This window comes from Struthio camelus, chromosome 19 (assembly GCF_040807025.1).
Source record: "Struthio camelus isolate bStrCam1 chromosome 19, bStrCam1.hap1, whole genome shotgun sequence".
Lineage (NCBI taxonomy): Eukaryota > Metazoa > Chordata > Aves > Struthioniformes > Struthionidae > Struthio > Struthio camelus.
Window position 1 is genome coordinate 8,566,934 of NC_090960.1, and position 20,834 is coordinate 8,587,767.

Below are 20,834 nucleotides of genomic sequence, written 5' to 3' on the forward strand. Positions count from 1 at the left end.
CCAAAAGGTAAGGCAGCATCCTGAGCAGCAGAAGTACTATAGTCCTCTCCAGCCGCTTGCCTGCTGCAGTTGGGGTTTGAACTTCTATTTTTTCAGTCCACAGCTGAGACTTTTCTTCCCCTTTCTCTGTCCCATGCCCACCTCTGTGGCTGTGTGAGCTGACCACATGCTAGAAGATAAGAAGCCAGTGTCAGCTGGGCACCCAGAGGATATGAGGGGTAGCGTGTCCTGTCCCTGCAGACAATGGCAGGATCTACCTGAGGATAGGATAATAGAAGGAGCCCCTTTCTAAGCACCCAGCCCTGTTTCCTTTCTTTTTTCTTTCTCCTCCCTTTTTCCATTTTCTCTTCTGCCTTATGTCCACAGCTGTCAAATATCTTTGATGTGGAGTATGTCACTTGTCAGCTGAGGCATTCTGGGATACTGGAGGCCATCCACATTAGAAAAGAGGGATACCCAGTCCGTTTTCCATTCCAGAACTTCCTAGCCAGGTAGAGTGGTTTATTGGCTTGTGATTCCACTCAAGGGCCCGGGTGGACTTATCAGCACATCAAGATTTGTTCTTTGGTGACTATAGGTAGAGCCCTGGCTTCCCCTATATCAACGTACCGTTTTCCAGGTATGGATTCCTGGCTGCGAGAGGACGTGACTGCTTGGAGGAGAGGGAAGGCTGTGCAGCAGTGTTGTCTCACGTGGTGGGAAACCCCTCAGAACTCTATCAGATTGGAGTAACAAAGGTGCTGCCTACAGAGTGTCTCAATCCCACAGTTCCAGCCATATATTCGTTGGGTATCAATGGAGAGTGAGCACCTCAGCCCTTCTGCCTAGAGAGGGGAAGCATTGCATGCCTCTTCCTCCCTTTTGCTTTGCTTCTTGTCTTTGGTATGAAGGAGAGATTTTTTTTAGTGTCTTGGATGGAAAAACAGGAAACGCTGGCTCCAGGCTGTTGTAGTAGCATGGCCAACTCCTTTATCCAGCTAGTGTTCCTTGATGGAGGCCTAGGTTTCCTACTTCCCTGTCTGTTAACTGATATCGCTTCCTGACAGCCTGCTCCTGAGCTGTCCTCCACAAATACTTCCACCCTGTCTCCTGTGCCTAAGCCTCCTGCCCTCCCTAATGGAAGGCCATGCACTTCCTTTAGCAGAGGATCTTATAGGCCATAAAGGCTCCAAGGAGGCAAGCCAGCAGCTTGTTGTTACTGATCACTCCTTAGAGAAGCTGGCAGCTTCCTTGTGGATCAGCAGCTGCTCCCTTTGCCCAGGTATTCCTGAAGGAGAAGGCCAGGCAGCTACTGGAGAGATGGTGGAACCAGAGACAGAGCTGGGCCGTCATTACCCTCCAGCGGAACTTCCGACGCCTCCTCCGCCGCAGGCGCCTCCGCATCCTCCAGGAAAAAGTCACGATCATTCAGGCTCACTTCCGTGGCTACCAGGCAAGGTCAGGAGTCAAAGGTCAGGCAAGGTCCAGCCCTTGTCCTTGCTTAGGATGACAAGGTGAGGACGTGCCTGGCCAGGCCCCTGGGTGGGGAATCCGGTTGGATGAACCCTTACTGGAATGGCTGGAGCTCACTGGAGCCCAGTGAGGCTGTGGAGGCAGTTCCTAATTAAGACCAGGCTTAACAAGGGAATACCACATCCAGATTGGCTGTTTATGTTAACCTTATGTTTGGCCCACGCCCTTGAACTGATTCCACAGTTTGCCCAAACTTGTCGACATTTCCTTCTCATTTGCAATTCTTCTCTTTGCACAACCGTTTAGGAAGCAATACAGGAGGCTGAAGAAAACTTTGATACAATTTAAGACCACGGTTTTAATCTCCAGGCCCTTTGTCCAAAGGAGGAAGTATTGCCAGGTAACAGCCCTGTTCACAGGACTTGTTCTGCAAGAGCTATTTCTGCCCTAGGTAGAGAGCTGCTGAGTGGGTGAGGCAGGGCTGGCCTTCAAGACAGTTTATTGGAAATGAGTCAATGAATGTGGTGAAACTGCCTTTCACTCTCTGACTGAGATAAATGTAGTCAAAAGAAACAATCACTAAGGCTGGAGCCTTCTCTCTGGAAACAAGGTACGGAATTGGCAAAGGCAGTACTTCCATGTGTGTGAGCTTCTCGAGGTTGCCCCACGCAAGACACGAGTCTGTTCCAGCTCTGGGCTCCAGATCTGTGGTTCTGCTCAAGCTGTAGTGAGTCGTTCATCCTGCTCTTGCAGTTGCCCAGTTTAATTTCTGGGCAATATCTCCAATAGTAACTGAAATGCAAGATTTCTTCTGCCCACTGTGATCCTTCACTGACCTCCTACAGCTGCTTCAGGCTGCTGGAGTCCTTTTGGAAATCAACAAGGTCCACAGTTGGAGTGAGAATAGGATGGCAGTGGTTTGGGAAGATGGAAAACTGTCTGCAGGAGAGCGCCACGATTCTGTCAAAAGTGTTGCACAAGCTGCTAAAAATAAAATGGAAAATAGGAAATTAGACCACTCATGGTAGAAGCTAGTGTACCTGTAGCTGGCAGCTTCGCAAGGTAGGGAAGGAGGAAAGCAATGCAGCTGCTGGCAGGACTAGCAAAGTACGGGGAAGAGAGTTCAGGTCAATGATGTTGGACGACTTTGCGGAGGTGCCTTCTGCCATGCAGTGCCCAGAGCAGCATGTCTTCCTGTTCCTTCTCCTGCCCCTTCCTGCTTGGATAGGATCCAGCTTGTCTCTGTCCCAGGTAACCACGGCAGCACTGCTCTTTTGAACCTGTTTCTGTTTCTCCAGTGTTTGCTTGCTGAAGCCACAGTACATACAGTAGCAACAGTAAAGCTCTCAAAGTTCACCTGCTGGAGAGACAGAGTCCTCTTCCCCCTTTCCTCCCTCCCCACAGCCCTGCCCTTTGGACTTTAGCATGCCTACTGTCTTTCTCAGCCCAACCCTCATAACATCCCATCTAGTCATACCATTCTGCAACACAGACGAGCAGGAGAAAGAGAAGGAGAGACCGAGACCCTCCTTTTCTACCTTGGAGCAGGCAGCAGGTGAGTGGTGAGGCTATGGGACAGTAGAATGGATGGGAAAGGGTAGTGCTGCAAGACAGTTTGACTCCTTTTGTCCCTCCCACCCCCTCTAAAGAGGTCCCTCTTCATGGACAACCTCCTAGATCCTGTTCAGGCTGCATTATCACATTCTCTGGTGCTGGAGGAGGCAGGTGAATGTTTCCGACAGCTTGTGTGTGCTATTGCTTTTGTCCTGATGCGTTGAATGCCAGGCAAGGGAGGAAAGGTGTGGTGGAGATGCTGGGCAGGTGGCAAAGGCTGCTGCTCTTGGATTGTGGTGTGCAGGGCAGATGGTGCTTGAGCAAAACTAAGGGCTTTGCCTGAGCATCACCTTCCTGTTCTGTGTGGTGAGTCCTAAGAAGGCACTGCGGCTGTTTTGTCATTTTATCTGCTGGAGCAAGACACCAGCTCCTGCTTGTCCACAGTGTCTGCTCCCAGAAGTAGCTGGTCTTATATACATCTTTCTCCCCCCTCTCCTATCTCCTAACAGCAGGAGTTTGAGGAAGGGAAACGAAGGAGGAGGTCCCTGGCCAGTGGCGACAAGGAGAAAGGTCCCAGCCCAGGAATGGTAAGTAGACAAGTAGTCCTGGGCAGTTTGAGACGAAACAAGCCAGTCTCTCGGGGTGTTCCTCTGCCCCCTGTGCCTCCTCAGCTCAAGGCACTGATGGATGGGAATTCCCTGGGGTGCCTGTGAAATGAAAGAACAGCAGTGCTGAGCTCTGGAAACATTCTTAAGCATCGTAGATTCTGGATAAAAGTGTGCAGAATGGGAACATCCAAATGACTCAGCATCTTCTAGGAACCTTTCTGCCTGACCTGCCAAAATGAGGCTCTTGCCATTTTGTTCGTGCTGTGGATCCCCGAGGAGGGGACCGACTGGGCTAATAAGTTATTTAGTTCTGCTCTCTGAACGTCCCTATTTGTAGTAGGGCCTGTTTCATTCCCACCCTGTTGTGGAAGCTGGGAGAGCTCAACACTTTGCAGGAACACAAAGATTGGGGATAATGTAAACCTGATGCTGCTGAAATTATGCAAATAACAAAGCATGCCTGTGTTCTGGTGCTGCATTTTCCGCTAGGAATTTTAAAACTTTTCCTCAAACTTGGTTTGGGATTTCCTTTTTTATTTATTAATAGCTACTGGAAGCCTAGGAGTTTCACTCTAGGCCTCCTCTTTTACTTCCATCTTTCTTGTTGTTGTTTGGGTGTTGGGTTGAGACAGTAGCATCTTAGGGTTGCCCTTGGAGAGAGCCCACATGTATGCTGAAAACCCAGCAGTAAGGATGCAGTTTAGTCTGGTATAAAGAGCCTTCTACCTGTATAGCTCTCTTAGTAGGTCAGTGTTTCCCAATCACTGGGCATAGCCAGGCATCCTAAAGTGGTCCTGAGGAAGAATACAGTGTTCGTTTGTTGCACTAGAATCTGTTCATTGCATCTGGGAGGAAGAGGAACATGCTCAGCTGCGAAGGGTAGGAATGAGGCAGATCTGGGCAAATGTATTTACAGAAGATGTTGTAGATGTTGAATGCTTTATAGTAATATAAATGCATAAGCCATTAGTCGTATACAAGAGTAGCCTATATCAATTATTAACGTAACACTGCTAACTAATGTCATTACTTGTGCGTTTAGACAGCATGCGTTTGCTATGATGTGTGTAACAAGGAAAGCTGGGTCAACACTTCATCACTCACAATTTTGTGTGGATTTGCCAGTAAAGGCAATAGTAGTACCCCTATGGGTGCTCTTAAAATATCACCTAATTTCTCAGGTTTGGATCCAGCAGTGTGGAATTTCACAGTCCACGTCCTGAATGCTGCCCCATTAAGAAGCTCGTTTTAAAATCAAAGACTTTATGATGAGCAAAATCAAACTGATCAGAAAAGCTGTGAATCTATTAATAATTGCTGAGAGGTTATTTAGAGAGAAATGTCAGAATGGTGTGTTGATGAGTAACGGCTTTATTATGCAGATCTTAAAAAAACAAAGAAACAAAAAAGCAAAGGTTCTGATCCTTTTACTCTGTTAGGTAGCTTCTTCATCTGAGTAGTCTTGTCAGAAATAAGTAAGGCTCCCTGGCCAGCAAGAGACCTACCCTGAACTGGGACCAATATGAAGCAGCAGTCTCAGGTCAAGGCTCCAGGGCACAATTATCTTTGGTCTTACATTATATGCAGACACTGGTTTTGATATGTTATGGCCCATTTACTTCCTACGTTGCACAAATATATGCATCGTGCAAGGTGCAAAACAGTGAAAAATCACGGTTCTCTGCAGATTCTCATCTGAATTACCCTGGTGAAAATCTGAGCTTCCTTAGGAAACTCCAAAATAGTGGTCCATCAAAAAATGGAATCAGATCTCTCTCTATTTATGCTGTAGCACTCTTTAGCACTCTGAAAAATTAAGAATAGCAGATAAAGGAACAGGAGGAAATGGCACTTATTCTTAAACCACAGTCTCTTCCTTGCAAAATGAAAAGCCTGTGAGTAATGAGAAATGAGTCAAAGAAAATCAGTGTGCCTGTCTCTTCCCCCTGTGGTAATTGCTCTTGGCAGAAATTATTCACCTTTCCTTGTTTTGCTGACCCAGCTCAGATACTTGCTTTAATGTGATACTTCCTTATTTGTAACCTTTCTGAACATGCAACATGCAGAAATCATTATTGTTGTTCAGATACTCAGCAAGCTGGCCTTGTTACGGCCAGCTTTTCAAAGGTGGCTTTACCCGGTCTCAGTAAAGCAGCCTCCAGGTTTAGCCAGTGTTTCAATGGCAGGAAATTTCTGCTTCTAGTACCCCAGTGGCTGACTTGCTCACTCTCTCCACAGGATGTAGGACTGCTGGAGATCCCTGCAGATCTTGCGGCCCTCTTGCACTTAGCTGAAGGTTAGTAACCCTCCTTCCTTCCTTCCCTCTCCTGCACTGTTTTATTTTATTATCTTGTTTTCTAGCAGGAGATTAAGCGTGTGCCTGTTCTACCTGCTGTCTCTCATCTGGGCCGTATTTCTTTTATTACCATTGCAATGTAATTATGATAAAGGCAAATGGATGCTGTGTATGTGTATGTTTTTGTTTTCTTTGATGGTATTTTGGTGATTTGAAAAAATAAATCAAAATTATTTGCTCAGCTCTTGACCTATCTTGAGCAAGAAGTTATTCACAGTTTCATTTCCTCTGTAACTTTTTGTACAATGTATATAATTCAGTTGCAAATGTGTTGAGGCAGGATTTGCCTCCTTGATAGGTTGGTACAGCACCTGATAAAATGACGGCCATGTCTTTGGCCTTCTATATAATACAATAGTAGGCAATAATCAGTCGGAAGAACTTTGTGAGCTGGAGCAGACTGTGCTGGATTCCCTAATACTCCATACTTCATGGCATACCCCTTGAAGAACTGTCAGCTGGTCTAGGAGCTCGGGGGACGAACTGGATTGAAGCTGCTGGAAATTCATGCTGATGGGATGTAAACAGAGAGGGGGAGGGAGGGCATCATGGGGTATATTGGTTTGGATATAGAGGAGTGCAGCAGAAGCTGTGCTGCACTGAGAAATCTCTTCATTCAGAAAGATGTTTCCTCCTCTATTATTCATGATAAATTCTTTATCCGATGCCTCATTGTAATTTATTTGTTAACTGGGCAGTACTGCTGTTGCCAGCAGTATCTCTGAGTAGCCTCAGTGTTTCCTGTCCTGTAAGCTCTGCATAACAAAATTGAAATGCCAGATATTGACTGTCCTCTGGGTGTTACCCAGGCATAAGAGTGTGAAAGATCACAGCTGTAGAAGCTCCCCACTGAAGTTAGGCCTTGTAGTCTCAAGGTCATGAGGACGTACCTGGTGGGAGGTTGGGGGCAGCAGGGATGCAGTGGGTATCTCTGGTACCAAGGGGGCTAGTACAGATGCTCAGGCAAAGGTAGATACATGGAATAGCCACATGTTGCACTGCAAGTCAGATATGCTCTGGCTGCATTTCTGACTGCCACAGCGCCGGACTTCTTTCTCTTGAAGGTCAGTATCAAGCACAAACCAACCAGATAACTGAGGCATTGCCTCCAGAGGTCAAGGTCAAAGATGACCTTTCCCTTCCACCTGCCATCAACAGCTATCCCTTCTCCTCCTTCATCAAGTCACACTTCCAGGTGGGAACCTTTTTTCGTATTTCCCCATTGCTTCCCTAGAGGGAGGACATGCTAGTTCTGGTAACACCAAGTACTAATGCCCTTTTGTTTCCTTGTAGAAGACCGATTTCCCTGCCCCTGGTCAGCCCCTGCAGCACCCCTTAACCCGTCTGGAAACTGAATACGAGGAGACTGTGCTTGAGATCAACAAACTGGTGAGAGACTTTTTCCTTGACCAGGGCCTTGTGGAAGAACAGGTGGACATAGGAGAACGCTTTGATGCCTTCATACAATACGAAGCTGAAACGCATAGTAGTTATTACTGTTCTTACAATATGTGGTGTGCTAGGAGAGCAGAACAAACTCCAGCTCCTTCTAGGTGTTGGAATTGTCTAGCAGAGATCGCATGCAGCCCCGTAGGGTTTCTGTGTTTTTGGCGGGGCATAGACCAGCCCTAGAAGGGTAAGTGTTATCTTCAGTGAGTACCTAAGTAAGACTTAAAAGGTAAAAGGCAGTCTCAGTAGGAGTTTTGCTACTGATTCAAGTGAGAGCAGGACTGGAATCCAAGTGAATTGCTTACTGGTATAGTCTGAGAACTTGGCAGAGTGTATAGGAATTAGACTGCTTAGCTTTTGTTTCACAGTATTAATATATAACATGGTATAAAGGAGATCTGTCTCTTCCCTCCCTCAAGCACTTATTCCTGTACCTCGGTCAGAAAAAGGTTTATTTAACCCAGGTCTTTTCCATGATCTGGTTTATAGCTATAAGATACTAGCTGTATCACAGATGTACTGTTGTGTCAGTACACAACAGGGGACAGTGACCTGTGGTATAGAGGCTGGAACAAGTGGCCACAGGCAGGGACTTTGTCATCAAGAAAACTACACCTGGAACCACACCCTATTTCTGTAGTGTTGATGTAATGAGAGACACCATTATATCCTGGGTCAGCATGGCTTTGTGCTACTGTATCATGAAGGTATCGATAGCAATTGTCCTGCGAAGGCACAAGCTGAGTCTCCTGTATAAGGAGGGTCCAGCCCTCTTCTCTGTGGATGTGAAAAGTACATTTCTTCTTAAAAATGATGATGCTTACTCTCTGAAAATAGAATGAGTCTTCAGAGAATTTGTAAGTAGATCTGTTAATCCTTTTGGGCATGTAATTAAAATAAGCTGTCTAGGAAATGTAATACCTAAACCACATTTTTTGCTTTGTCCCAATGATCTCGATTGTAGGGGAACACAAGTTTCACTGAAACCTTGTGAATAGGATTGTGTTTAAGCAGATTACTATTATTTTTCCTGAAGATTAAATATCATTTTTCTCCATTGCTAATCATATATACATATATACAGCTATTTTTTCAGCAAAGGCTGCAGTACACAGGGACTTACTACAAAGAATTCCATAAATAATTAAACAGCTACCATCTCTGATTTTTCTCAGTGAGTCTCTGACACCCCTACTGCCTTCAGCCAGAGATTTTAAGAAGTGTTGTTCTTCCAGAAAAAATAGACCATTACGCATAAATGTCCTTTCCAAAGCACATTTTAGAAGAATTTTAATCTAATGACATATTGAATTGTAGAGGCTGAAAATAAATCATTCTGTACCTAAGGGTGAGAAATATAAATTACAAGTATACCTATGATGCTGATATACATAAGCAAAGAAGCTGAATCACTGCTTAAGTGAGTTGGTTGAGCATAACATATCTCATGCTACTTGGTATAATATTAAATACACCAAAGTCTTTTAACATTCAGCTGTTAGACTGCCTTTCTTCATGTCTAGTTCTCTGAGCGTTTCACAGAGATCAGCTTTGAATCAATTTATTTTTCATAATTTTACAGCTAGGCAGCCTTTGGGTTCAGATACAGGAAGAAATAGCCCATGGTAACTGGCTCATGTGTCTGAGCTCTGATCCCCAAAGAAGGGGAATTGTTTTGCCCAAGAGCAAATTATGAGTCAGAGGCAGAATAAGAATAGACTGAAGAAGTCCTGACACTTAGTCAGAGTCCTATCCCTATGAACACTGCCTCCCAAATTCCCCAGAAATTAGGTGGTCCCTGAATACTGAGCACAGATCAAGATCTGAATGTTGATTACTTTTCCTAGGGTCACAAACACCCTGGTGTCTACAACCCAGAGTTTTGAGGTCACCTTGCGGCATGGTTTAGGCCAGAGCTTTGCAGCTAAAGCTCTCTTTTTTTACCCTGGATCCTTCTAGATTTTGCGGTTCATTGGTGACAAGAACCTCCATGGCTGGCAGGAGGTGCTTCTGGGCAACTACATTGCTGGGAGAGGTTTGAATAACCCGGCTCTGCGTGACGAAATCCTCAGTCAGGTGGTCAGCCAGACATGGAAGAACCCAGACGTGGAGCAGAGCCGGCGAGCCTGGGTCCTGATGACAACCTTGCTGAGCTCCTTTGCTCCTTCACCAGTGCTGGAGAAGCCATTACTGAAGTAAGGAGGAGGAAAGGGCTGGTTATGCTTTGATTAGGGTTGAGAGAGATGAGCAATGTGCTAAAGGCAGCTGCCTTTTCCCAGATTTGTGTCAGACCATGGCATGGAAGGCTACAATGCTGTTTGCCAGCGCAAGATCTTGACAGCAGCACAGCACACAGAGGTTGACCCAGCAGCCTCCCGGGCCTACCCTCCCACTCAGCTGGAGTGGACTGCGAACCAGAGGAGAGGAAAGATGGTGCTGGATGTCCATACCTTTAATGGTAACTCATACTTCTGCCCTTCCACCATCTCCTGGTCCCCAACAACTCCTCCAGCACAAAAATCAGCATTCAGAAAATACTTCCATCAGCTTGGTGAAGAGTGATCAGAAGACCGAATGCTTCTGGCTGGTGCAGCCACTGAGGATAGGAACATCTGAATTCAGACCCCAACTCCCTGAAACCTGAGCTTGCTCAGCTCAGACCTGCTACTCAGGCATCCTGAGTGATGGGATTCTTCCGAGTCAGGGCCCATCTCAGCAGAGGTTGCTGTCCTGATGGTGCATCTCTCTGGGTCTAGTTTTTCTGTTAGCCATTACTGCATAGCCCCTGTAGCAGCAGCCACTGCCTTTGTTACAGACTTTCTGAGCCTTTCTCCCCTTCCAAACATTGTCTCATGCTGCCTCCTGAATGCTCAGAAACTCTGCAAATTGAGTACAGGGCATCCCTCCTCCGGCTTGTTAGTGAGGGGAGTGATGGCCCAGACAAGCCAGAATACTGTGAAGACTTTCAGCTGTTGGATTGGAAATGCTTTGAGATGCACCATGAAACAGTCATTATAGATGGGAATGTGCTCATGCAGAGCCCTGCATTTGCTTTCAGTCCTTATGCACCCCCTCAAGAGTGTGTGAGGCTTTTCAGCTGGGCTCTGCCTGTGCTCTCCAGAGCCTAGGAGTTGCTTAGGTGTTGCCAGGGGCTGTGGGCACTGACTCTTTCTTTTCTGGGCTAGAGGAGAAGTTCTCAGCTGAAGTGGAGTCCTGGATGACCGGGGAGCGGTATGCAGGCTGGCTCCTGAATGCAAGGTACTGCCAGAGGATGGGAGAAGATCTGGGGCTATGAAAAAGACCCCCTTAAAGGTTCAGATTGGTCAGGGCTGCAGGCTACAGATAGTACAGCCAGATATGGAATAGCCACTCCTTCCACTCTCCCAGCATATGCTCTTTCCGTCTCCCTTCCATATGTGTGCACAGACTGCAGGTTTCTCTAGGAGCAGGGAACTCATGAATACGATCTATCAGAGCTGCTTCAGAGAAAAGATGCAAAAATTGGACAAATCTTAAGCAATTCTAGTTTCTTCCTAACCTTGTGCATTAATTGCTGGTTCACACCCAGAAGCTTAAAGACCTAGGCCAGGATAGATAAGGCAAGAGGAAATTGAATGCAGTTTTTCCCTTTCTCTCTCTTCCCCCATGCCTACCCTGCCATCTTCTCTCTCCTTCCTTTCCCTGGTTGCCAGGGGCTGTGATAAGAGCCCTCGAGGGTGGTCTGTCTCCATGTTCACTGGCACCACGTGGCAGGATCTGCTGGGTTGTGACTTTGTGCTGGACCTCATTGGAGAGATGGAGGAGGCCAGGAGCCCCAGCAGCCCCTCTCAATCCTCAGTCACATACCCCATCACCCCTGAACAGGGCAGAAGCTTCCTTCAGAACTCTATCCCGGATCCGTGAGTCACCTCATCCTCCTTGCTCCATCGCTCCTGGCCCTGCTACCCAGGGGGCCCATCTCTTCTCACATCACTCTGTGCTGTCCTCATCTCATTTTTGCCTTCAACAGGATCCCCCCTGCTCCAGGCATCCAGGCCCCAGCCTTCCCACCACCCAGTCTACCCCCAGACTTCAACCACCTCTACACAGGTGAGCTCCTGTCCAGGACTGTGGATAGCACTGGGAAGGGTCAGATGAGCTCAAGCCAGGGAACTAGGGTAGAAGGAAAAGAATGGTTGACTCTTCTTGATGAAAAGTAAAAGTGAGGGGGGTTCTACTCCAAAACACGGCTGTTTAATAGGCACTGGAAACAGGGGGATGTTCCTTACCTATCTTGTCACCACACTTCTCTCTGCTCTTAGATGCAAGATTCAGAGATGACCTGGGGACTCCTGTGGGCTTGGATCACTATGTGGATGATCTCTTCAGCCCTGTGCTGCATCAAGGTTCCAGGGTACCGGTAAGTCCCTTGCTGTTCCCTTTTCCCTCCTGTCTCTTTGCAGCTCTCCTCTCCCTGTGACTCCCTCCTCAAGCATGCCTCAGTCTGCCTGCTCACTCTGCCTTTCTTCAGCTCAGATAAGCGTTTGGATGGCTCCCCCACTGTGAAGTCCATTTATCTGAGCTCAGACAACTCTGTTTCTTATTGATGCAGGATATGGAGAGCAGGGAGAGCCTGACTGGCCGCATGAAGGGAGGTGGGAAGATTGGACCCACACAGAGAGGAATCTTTCCTTCTACAGGTCTGTAAGGGGATAGGAACAGCTAGGAACACCTGTGGGGCTACTTGTGCTTGAGCGCCTCAAATGCTAATTATTGCATGGTCTCAGCTGATTGATGAAGAGCATTGGACTTCTAGCCTAGGTCATCAGAATTTGCGCTCCTCCCTCCCAGGTGCTGGGAGACACAGATGCTTTGGAGAAGGTGCCTAGAATGAGTACTGCCTTTATCTTGTTTTTAATTTCTCTCCTGGGTTGGTCTAGGGCATAAGGCAGCAAATAACTTGCCTCTGACCCAGGCCACCTCTTCCCTAGGCCGATACTTGCAAGTCCTTCATTCACCTCTAATGCACCTTGTGCTTTCCCAAAACAATTGCTGCCTTTCTCATGTGAGGGTTTTAATCTTATTGCCTCTTTACAGACTTTCCCATTATCTCTAGCTATTCCATGGGTTAGTAAGTCTGAACCTTGTAGAGGTTCTGCTTTGTATGTTTAGTTTCTTTACTTTTCCTTGTTTGTGTGGAGGGCAAGACCTGGTTATTTTCAGCAGGGTGGAGTCAAACACCACTATATTAATGGCACTGAGAAATCTGCATGTGTAGGAACACTCCCAGCTGTTTCAGTAAGGTGGGGAGTGTCCTATTCATATCTGCAGTTAGACTGGAGTTATTTGTGGCTATTGTAGAAACTCTGGGGCACAACCGTAGGCACTATTACAAATCACTGTCATAAGACCAGTTTGTCACTCATGTGGCTACTTATGTCATTCTTACTGTGGTGTTGTGAGAATTTTGTGCCATTTGTGCCAAATGTGAAATTGTGCCGTTCTTGCTGGGGTAGAACAGATGACAGAACATCAACATTCAGAAGACCTATGCTGCGTGTTGACTCACTCCTAGCTGACACTGATCTCTGTGCCTCTTGCTATGCTGGCTTTGCTCTGTGGGATTTCTGTTCTGTGGCCTTATGTAGGTCCTGACTGCTGGGAGCAGAGAAATTTCTCCCCACGGTACCTTCACATGCTGCTCAATTCAGTCCAGGCTAGGGCTCCTTCTTCATTCACCTATGCTACCTGCTGCAAAGAAACCCACATGGATGTGGCACTTCCGGAGGTCTTTGCCCATCATTTAAAATAAACCCTTCTCTGTAATCATACACAGGCAGGAGGTGTCTATATGTGTAGTCAAGAATGATGTGGTGTCCTAAGGCTGCAGAAACAGTGTCTAATTCCTGCTGTTGAAAAGCTTGTCAAGCCACATGTTTCTCTTTGGTTTCCTTTTCCATCTGAGTTTTGTTGTATATCCTGCTGTGTACGAAGAGATAAGCCCTTCACATATATCTGTGCTTGGTGCATGTGGAGAGAAACAGAGGTACCCAGCCTGTGTGTTGTGTTCTGCAGGACTGATCAGGGCTTGCTGATCTGGGATTCCCCTAAAACACTGTGCATATGCCTCTTTGCCTCTAGGCTTCCCTGCAGTGATGCAAGTACCAGCTTACCAGCCTGTGCCTGCAATGGCGGGGATGATGCCAGCATCCATGCCCATGATGCCAGGGGTTGGTGGGATGGCACCTATGCCAGGTAATAACACAGTGTTTCAGTAATTCAGTAATAAATACAGGGGAGGAGAACGGAAGCATCCTAATGGAACCTGTGCATTTGGGTATTAGCAGTATTCTGTCATCATAGCCCTTTAAACCTTTCATTGTAAATCATAGACTCTACGTTCAGGAGGTTCAGCAGCCACTGCAGTGCAGCTACCTCTGGGGTGTAGTCCAGCTGCTGTTTGGCAGCTGTGCAGCCACATGTTAGTGTAGAGTGATCTGTGCTGGGGCTGAAATGAGGATCATCTGTTTCAGAAACAGGTGAGCTGGGTGTACAGCTGTTGCCTAGCTCAGCTCTGTGAGACGGATGCTGCTCTGGACTGATGCTCAGGCACAGTGGGGAACGATTGCCTGTGGGTGTTTGTAGATATGTGTGTGTGTGTGTTTCTTTTGCAGCCATGGTTATGCCCCAGGCACAGTCTGTGGTTCCAGCTGTAGATCCCAATCAGTTAGCAGCACAACAGCAAGCCTTTATCAACCAGCAAGCCATGCTCATGGTGAGTTGAAGGGACTGGATGGGAGAGGCCCAGGAAGTGGGGAAGAAAAACACATTAGTGTATGTGAGCTGTGAAAAGGTTAGCCATGCTTACCTTCTGCTTTGGGCCTGCTCTGTAGCGCTCTGTGTTTATGTGCTGGGAGTTAGGTGCATCAAGTTGGTGTTATTTAAGACTGCAAAGCTGGGAATCCCCTCTTTGTCCCTTTGTGTAGATAGGGAGGTTGAAGTACCATAGGGTGAGTAGCAGGGATAAGAGCAGGTCCCAAGGGGCCTCAGCTGTAATTCCTAAATGTATTTAAGCTGGATTTGCTGGGGATGCAAATCTGCAGTATCCTGCTTTCTGCACGAAACCCTGTGAGGGAAGGGAGGCCCCAGCCTATATCACTGATAGTTGAGTCTTTGGGGTGTTGTCAGGAGCTCTGAAGGCCTGCCTCGTCCATAGAGGCAGAGGACTGGGAAGTTGTGATTGCCAGTGAAAGAATGGGGCAGCCTGACTGATGGTTGGTGTTTGTGAGGCCTAGGGCTCATGCACACTGCAATTCTTTCCTCCAGGCCCAGCAGATGACCCTTCAAGCCATGACCATGTCTCAGCAGCAACAGCAGCTACAGCAGCAGCGGCAGCAGTCTCCTGAGAACTCAAGGCCAAGAGTCTCGACTCCTCCACGAGCCCCAGCCCCAGCCACTTCCCCCAAACCCAAGAAGTCTCCCAGCAGCCAGAACGTTGCACAGCCACCAAAGGCTCCAGAACCTCCAGCTCAGGTGGAAGAACAGGTACAAGGAACAGACGGTGGTGGGGAATTGGGTTTGCATGTCATACTTTGTGTTTGCTCTGCTCCCCTTCCACTCTGGCAGTGGTTTGGCAGAGAGGAGAGTAGAGAACTATGCTCACCTATGATACTGAAGCCTTTCAAACTCTGCTTGCTGAGGCTTTAAGATACAGGGTCAAACCTTGGTGGCACTTAGGTCTGTGGAAGGATGGCTGCAGTACTGGCCAAATCATTCCCAGCTGAGCTGAATTCCAATGAGGTACATAGGAAAATTCATCACTTTGAATTCTTTATCTTCTAGCAAGCTATCTTGGGGCTGTAACATCCTCCTCCGCCTGTGGACTTAGTTGATGTTTCCTTGGGTCAGGGCCTGATCTCTTGGGACACTCTTGGGATACAAGTTTTGTATCAGGGTCCAACCCTAGCAAGGGAAGGTCATCTCTGAGTTTAAGGGCACTCTGGAGGTGTCTCTGCTGGCTAGTACTAACTGACCATGCTGTGAACTACTTGCAGATTTATGACTACAAAGAAGACCAGTTCCCCAGCAGCGAAGATGACGACTACCCTCGGGAGACTTTCCAGCAGAAGAGAGAATATTTCCAGAAGATGGGTGAGCCTCTACCACTTTGAGAATTGCACTCATCATAGCACCTTGTTCTGCAGCCTCCGCAGCATAACAGCAGGGTTCCCTGTCTGGAACCCAGCTGATCCCTGCATGAGCTTCTGGCACTGCATGTATCAGGAACTTTGTGTGCCTGTTCAACTGGCTGCAATTAAGATTGTGAATCATTGAGTTGCCAATTTTCTAGAAATTTTGGGCTTGTGACTCTCCTTTGCCCTTGGAAAGCACAGGCTTCTGCTGACTGATTCAAGGGTGGGAAACAGGCAGCCGCATGCTGTGAGGGCTATGTGTTTGCTATGGGTTTAAGGAGCTGGGCTCCCCCTCTCTGTGCAGGACAGCAACAGATCCGAGTGAAGAAAGTCAGGCCTCCTTCTAAAACCTGGACTCCTCCAGCAAATCTCCAGCCAAAGGAGGAAGAGGAGGAGGAAGAGAAGATGGAGAAAAGGAAGGAAGAAGAAAAGCCCAGCCCTAAAACCGAAGCAGGTAAGATGACGTGCGGTGGAGACCCAGGCAGGCTGACAAGCAGAAACTTTCCAGGACTGAGCATCAGCACAGGATATAGCCAGAGAAGGAAAGGATCCAGCTGTTCTGCAAGTCTGCATCTTGACAACAGAGGAGCGAGCGAAAGGCCTGAGCTTGGTGAAGTGGGATCCCAAAGCAAGGCACAGGAAGCCCAAGGCTAGTCAGCCCAGGAGCGAAAGGGAGGGAGCTTCAGATAGGATTAAGGGCTTTGTCCTGTGCTTTTGCTCGTCTGTTGATTAAAGCTCTCATTTCCAATAGCTCCTGCTCCTATCTTGCCACTTCCTGAGCCAAAGGCTAAAAAGCAGACACCAAGAGCGAAGAAGGAGCCACCTGTAGTGAAGCCTTCAAGCCCTGAGTCACGGCCTGCACCCAGCCGGGAGATCCGCAACATCATCAAAATGTACCAGAGCAGGCCAGCCCCTGAGCCACAGCCCATTGAGCCTGTCAGGTGAGAGGGTGGGAGCCTCCCAGGTGGGCAGGAAGAGAGATGAGAGGGACCGCATCTCAGCACTGCCACATGGCTCCATTGTGGCCATGACACCGCTGCAGCCTCAGTGACTCTGCTCTCCTTTGTGTTGCAGGAGAGTGTCCAAGCCATTTATGAAGAAGAATGATCCCAAGAATGAGGCTCTGGCCAAGTTGGGGATGATGAATCTGCAGTCTCCCAAATCAGTGAGTTCCTTCCTCTCTGATCAGCCAAGAGCTCAGCAGAGAGTGCCCTTATATGCAGCCTCCAATGAGTTGGGAGCTATCTGGTAATGCGATAGGATCTGGGTGATTTCTTTTTGGATTACAAGATAGCTGTGGGCTCAGAGCCCCTGGTACTGCCCATCCTTGAATGCGTTCTAGTCTGTAAAGTTCCTTCAGATCCTGGAGAAAGGCCCTGAAGCAACAAGGCCTATTGTGGTATGTTTAGGGCTGATCTGACAGGAAACAGTTCAAAGAGAACTATTCATGTACCCCACATTTGGTCCCAAGGTCTTTGCCTGTTGATATCTTTTTTTTTCCCCCCCTTTTCCAATTGGAGGATACAGTCTCAAGTACTTGGTTCTTTGCACCTGGATTTGCTCGATCCTCATCTGTTTGTGATTGTATGCTGACTTACAGGTTCCCATACCCCTCCTCACACAGGTCTTGTTTACAGAGCTGGGCTGCTGCCCTGGGGATGATTTTTGACAGCACTGTCATGGCAGAGTGCAGTAGTGCAGAGAATGACCCTGTTGAATGGTTTTGCTGTCTTGCAGCCATCCCCTGGGCCACTAGAGAAGAAACCCAAAGGGATGCCTCCACCTCCCCCACCTAAGAAAGACTCAGCTTCCAGCTCCATCAGGGAGAAGCAGATGCCTCTCCTGTCCACCTTTGGTGACCCACCAAGTACTCCTCCAGGTTCTGAGGCCCCTCCTACTCCCCCACCTTTTCCCATGCCTCTTCCCCCTGGGGACCAAGGCCAGCAGGAATCCACAGGGAAAGGTGAGTGTTGACTTTGTCAGAGTGGGTTTGGTGGCAGATAGAGAGTCAGATAACCCAGTGGCCAGGGTGCGAGGAGCGTCACAGCACACGCTCTGTTGTTTGCTAGCTGGCCAAAGACTGAGTGGGCTCCAGGGAGAGGCATGAGACTGCATGAAATCAGAGAAGCTGTCACCACAACTGCTGGCCCAGCTCTAACTCCTTACTTTCTTCGCAGTGCAATGGAGGACGTCAGACAGGAATGATGAAGGAGGGGCTGGGTTTCTCTAAAAAAATGCAGCTAAAAATAAAAAGGACCTTTGGGCTACAGCTTTATCAAAGTCCAGCCCACAACACATTTTATTGCCTACCTGAAGCATAGTTGCTTTATCAAAGCTGCAATTCAAGGGACAGACTTTAGACTAGGGAGGAATGAGAAAGGAGGTGTTTTACCTTCTAGAGGCTCTGGAGGGTTCTTAGAGATGAGTTAAGGAATGTGGGAGTGTTTCTCAGAGGGAGAATGGGAGCCTGGGAGAGTCTTACATAAGGTGTGTCTGGAGGCTGTCCACCTGAAAAATGGAGTAGCTAATGCTTCCCAGCAGTGTTTTGGAAGTGTTATTCCATCCTAGGTTTTGCCTCTGAATTTCAATGGGAGCCTAGGGCCAAAATTCATATTATACTTTGCTATTTTGGACACATGTACCACTATCTTTTAAGCTCTTTCAAACACTCATCAGCATCGCATTTTATAACATGCAAAGAGCCTGTGCACATTCCTGCAGGCCTACGTCCTGCAGCAGCTTCTCTGGTATAAAAGAATTTCCATGTTCCTTTCCCACTCTCTTTAGGAAGGAGAAAAAAAAAAAAAGGTGTTTAGGAAGTACTGTGAAAGCAAACCTAGGTAGCTGGATTAGCCTGAAAAATCCCTACATTCTTTTTAATAAGGATATAGAAACAGCTGCACAGTGGGATCTATCACATTTCTTGACTGTCTGTGAACTCCAGAGTTTCAAAAGTTGTGACTGCTTAAACGAGGAATGCCTTTGAATGGTTGCCTTCAAACTGAACCTATCTCCAATAACTCTCCTGTAGAGAGAAAATCCAGTGCAAGTACCAGCTGCCTTGTACCTGAACCTTACAGTATGCAAACTCAGGGGAGAACTTTCCTTCAACAGTCATTTTATAGTGACATAAAGTGAACTCGTGTCTTCAAGCTTAAGCACAGGGGCAATATGTTGCCTGGGATGCTGTGTGCTCCATACCTCTGGAGTGCTTCATTTTTATCCTGAGCACTGAACTCTGGCTAGTACAGCAAGTGTAAATGCTATTGGAAATGCTTGTACTTACATGATGACTATTTTGTGCACGCATCCACATCAGTTGGTTACTAACCTCAAAGAGGGTTCCTAGCAGTAATTCTTCTGTGATGCACATGGCACTGTCCCTTCCTCTTGGTAGAGCAGAAGGGGGGAAGGTGACTCGAGTGGGGTAAAGACTCCCATCTTTACTGTTCTTTCTTCCTGCCCAGCCTCTACTGTAACAGTGGCTGAAGATGACAGTATCAAGACCCAGCTGTACAGGCTCACTGCCAGTGTCAGCTTCTCCTATGTCAACCCTGCATGGAAAATCTTTCTGCGCAAAGAGGTACAGTCCATTACCTGAGGGCCTTGTTGTAGGGGGAAGGAGTTGATCCCACAGTTAGTTAAAATCTGTCTTTGCCCATGCACCTGCTGTGATGTAAGAGTGCAAAGATAGTTCTGGGAGGAGGCCGCATGACACAGGAGTGGGAGATAGGGGATCATCAGGCAGCTAGGGGATTAGGGTCCTACTCTACCTTTCTGAATCCTGTGCCTCAGTTTCCTTACCTGTCCTTACCTTCCTCTGTAAAGAACTGAGAGCGCTACAGATGAAGTGAATCTATTGTTACCTGCTGCTTTCTCTTCAAAATACTACAAATGTGTTTAAAATCAAGTGTTGGAGAATGCACTGAACTGAGCAGGGCTCTCCCCGTGGTCTCCCCACTTCACTTCTGACCCTTCGCTTCTGGTTCTTCCATTCACATTCACCATGTCTCTTCTCCCACTGACTTCAGAGATGGACTCACTCCTGTCTAGCAGTAGGGCATATAGATTACAAAACATCCCTGGTGAGCCATTTCTGCAACATCCGTAACATAAACGTTGTTTTTATCCTCCTCTTGCAGGTGTTTTACCCCAAAGAAAACTTCAGTCACCCTTATTATCTGAACTTGCTGTGTGAACAGGTATGCACTGGTGTATGACGCAGGGCCCCTCACCTCTGCATTGAGGGGGTGACAAAATACTCCATAATAACATTACATAAGCTGCCTTCACTTCTGCATCTGTAGTAGTATTAGTCCCTTCCTCAGGTCCATCCAGCCAAGCCCCTACTCTTTTCTCTGTGCAGCCCAGTCCGTTTTACAGCCTCAGTTGCTCCAACACACTCAGCTGTGGCCTTTTCCATGGAACCCTCTCTGTTTCCTTCCTCTGCAGATCGTCCGTGACACCTTCTCTGATTCCTGCCTTCGGATCTCCAGGGAGGAGAAGCGCAAGATGAAAGATCTGCTGAGTAATTAACAGTCCCATCCTCTTTCACTCCCTATGCTCACCCCAGCTCCTAGTTTTAAGGGAGAAACAGGCCTCCAAGCCCTTTCAGGCAGGACTTAGCGCAGAGGAGAAATGTTTGTCACTGCAGCAAGAAAGCACATTTGTGTGTGCTGTGCAGTGCAGTGCAGTTTAGGAACATTCATTTATTCCAAATGGCTAGAACATGGCCCCAGAATTTCTCTGAGTCAAGGAAACTTAGTTCTGATGTGCTCATTGTGGAGGGAGAAAACAGGTGCACAGATGGAATTTTGAATTATCTCAAAATCCACCTGTCTTTTTTGACAGGCGCTTCATGGAAAGGGGGACAGACACTAGCAGTAGACTGGTGTGTGCAAGTAGTGTTGATTCTTCTGGTCACAGTGTCCTTTTGCCTCTGCATTCTGTTTGTTGCCCCCAAATCACTAAGAACAGAGTAAGCGAGTCCCTGGGCAGAAGGTGGCTTGGCTGTTTTTGCCTTGCTGAGAAAACATCTGCTTTGTATCTCTGCTAGTGGAGTTTCAGGTTGGTGCTGATGTCCAGTCCATTCAGGAGGATGGGATAAAGAAGAGGATTGTACTGGCTGCTCGGGATAACTGGGCTAACTATTTCTCCCGCCTCTTCCCAGTTCATGTGAGTCTTAATTGTCTCAAAAGACCCTGGGTTTGCTGTGGCTGTGTGGCTCTGGTTCATTTGGGATGC

The 20,834-nt window shown here is 47.5% G+C and overlaps 1 protein-coding gene across 3 annotated transcripts in view; it reads left to right on the forward strand.

Moving 5' to 3' along the window:
* The first annotated feature begins 1,835 nt into the window (after positions 1–1,835).
* The window catches only part of MYO15B (myosin XVB), a 29,661-nt gene continuing 10,662 nt past the window's right edge, over positions 1,836–20,834 (forward strand). The window contains exons 1-24 of one of the 3 annotated variants that reach the window (XM_068914146.1): positions 1,836–1,852; positions 3,519–3,593; positions 5,853–5,910; positions 7,035–7,165; positions 7,264–7,359; positions 9,379–9,614; positions 9,699–9,877; positions 10,605–10,677; positions 11,112–11,318; positions 11,429–11,508; positions 11,721–11,818; positions 12,011–12,098; positions 13,540–13,653; positions 14,073–14,173; positions 14,725–14,943; positions 15,453–15,549; positions 15,895–16,044; positions 16,342–16,531; positions 16,665–16,755; positions 17,328–17,553; positions 19,058–19,173; positions 19,733–19,792; positions 20,043–20,118; positions 20,647–20,765. In XM_068914146.1, coding sequence (XP_068770247.1) covers positions 3,591–3,593; positions 5,853–5,910; positions 7,035–7,165; positions 7,264–7,359; positions 9,379–9,614; positions 9,699–9,877; positions 10,605–10,677; positions 11,112–11,318; positions 11,429–11,508; positions 11,721–11,818; positions 12,011–12,098; positions 13,540–13,653; positions 14,073–14,173; positions 14,725–14,943; positions 15,453–15,549; positions 15,895–16,044; positions 16,342–16,531; positions 16,665–16,755; positions 17,328–17,553; positions 19,058–19,173; positions 19,733–19,792; positions 20,043–20,118; positions 20,647–20,765 — 2,808 coding nt within the window. In that variant the 5' untranslated portion in view covers positions 1,836–1,852; positions 3,519–3,590. Of the gene's footprint in view, positions 1,853–2,907; positions 3,008–3,515; positions 3,594–5,852; positions 5,911–7,034; positions 7,166–7,263; positions 7,360–9,378; positions 9,615–9,698; positions 9,878–10,604; positions 10,678–11,111; positions 11,319–11,428; positions 11,509–11,720; positions 11,819–12,010; positions 12,099–13,539; positions 13,654–14,072; positions 14,174–14,724; positions 14,944–15,452; positions 15,550–15,894; positions 16,045–16,341; positions 16,532–16,664; positions 16,756–17,327; positions 17,554–19,057; positions 19,174–19,732; positions 19,793–20,042; positions 20,119–20,646; positions 20,766–20,834 lie in introns of those variants that run through there. The other 2 variants (XM_068914144.1, XM_068914145.1) reach the window with 2 other exon arrangements.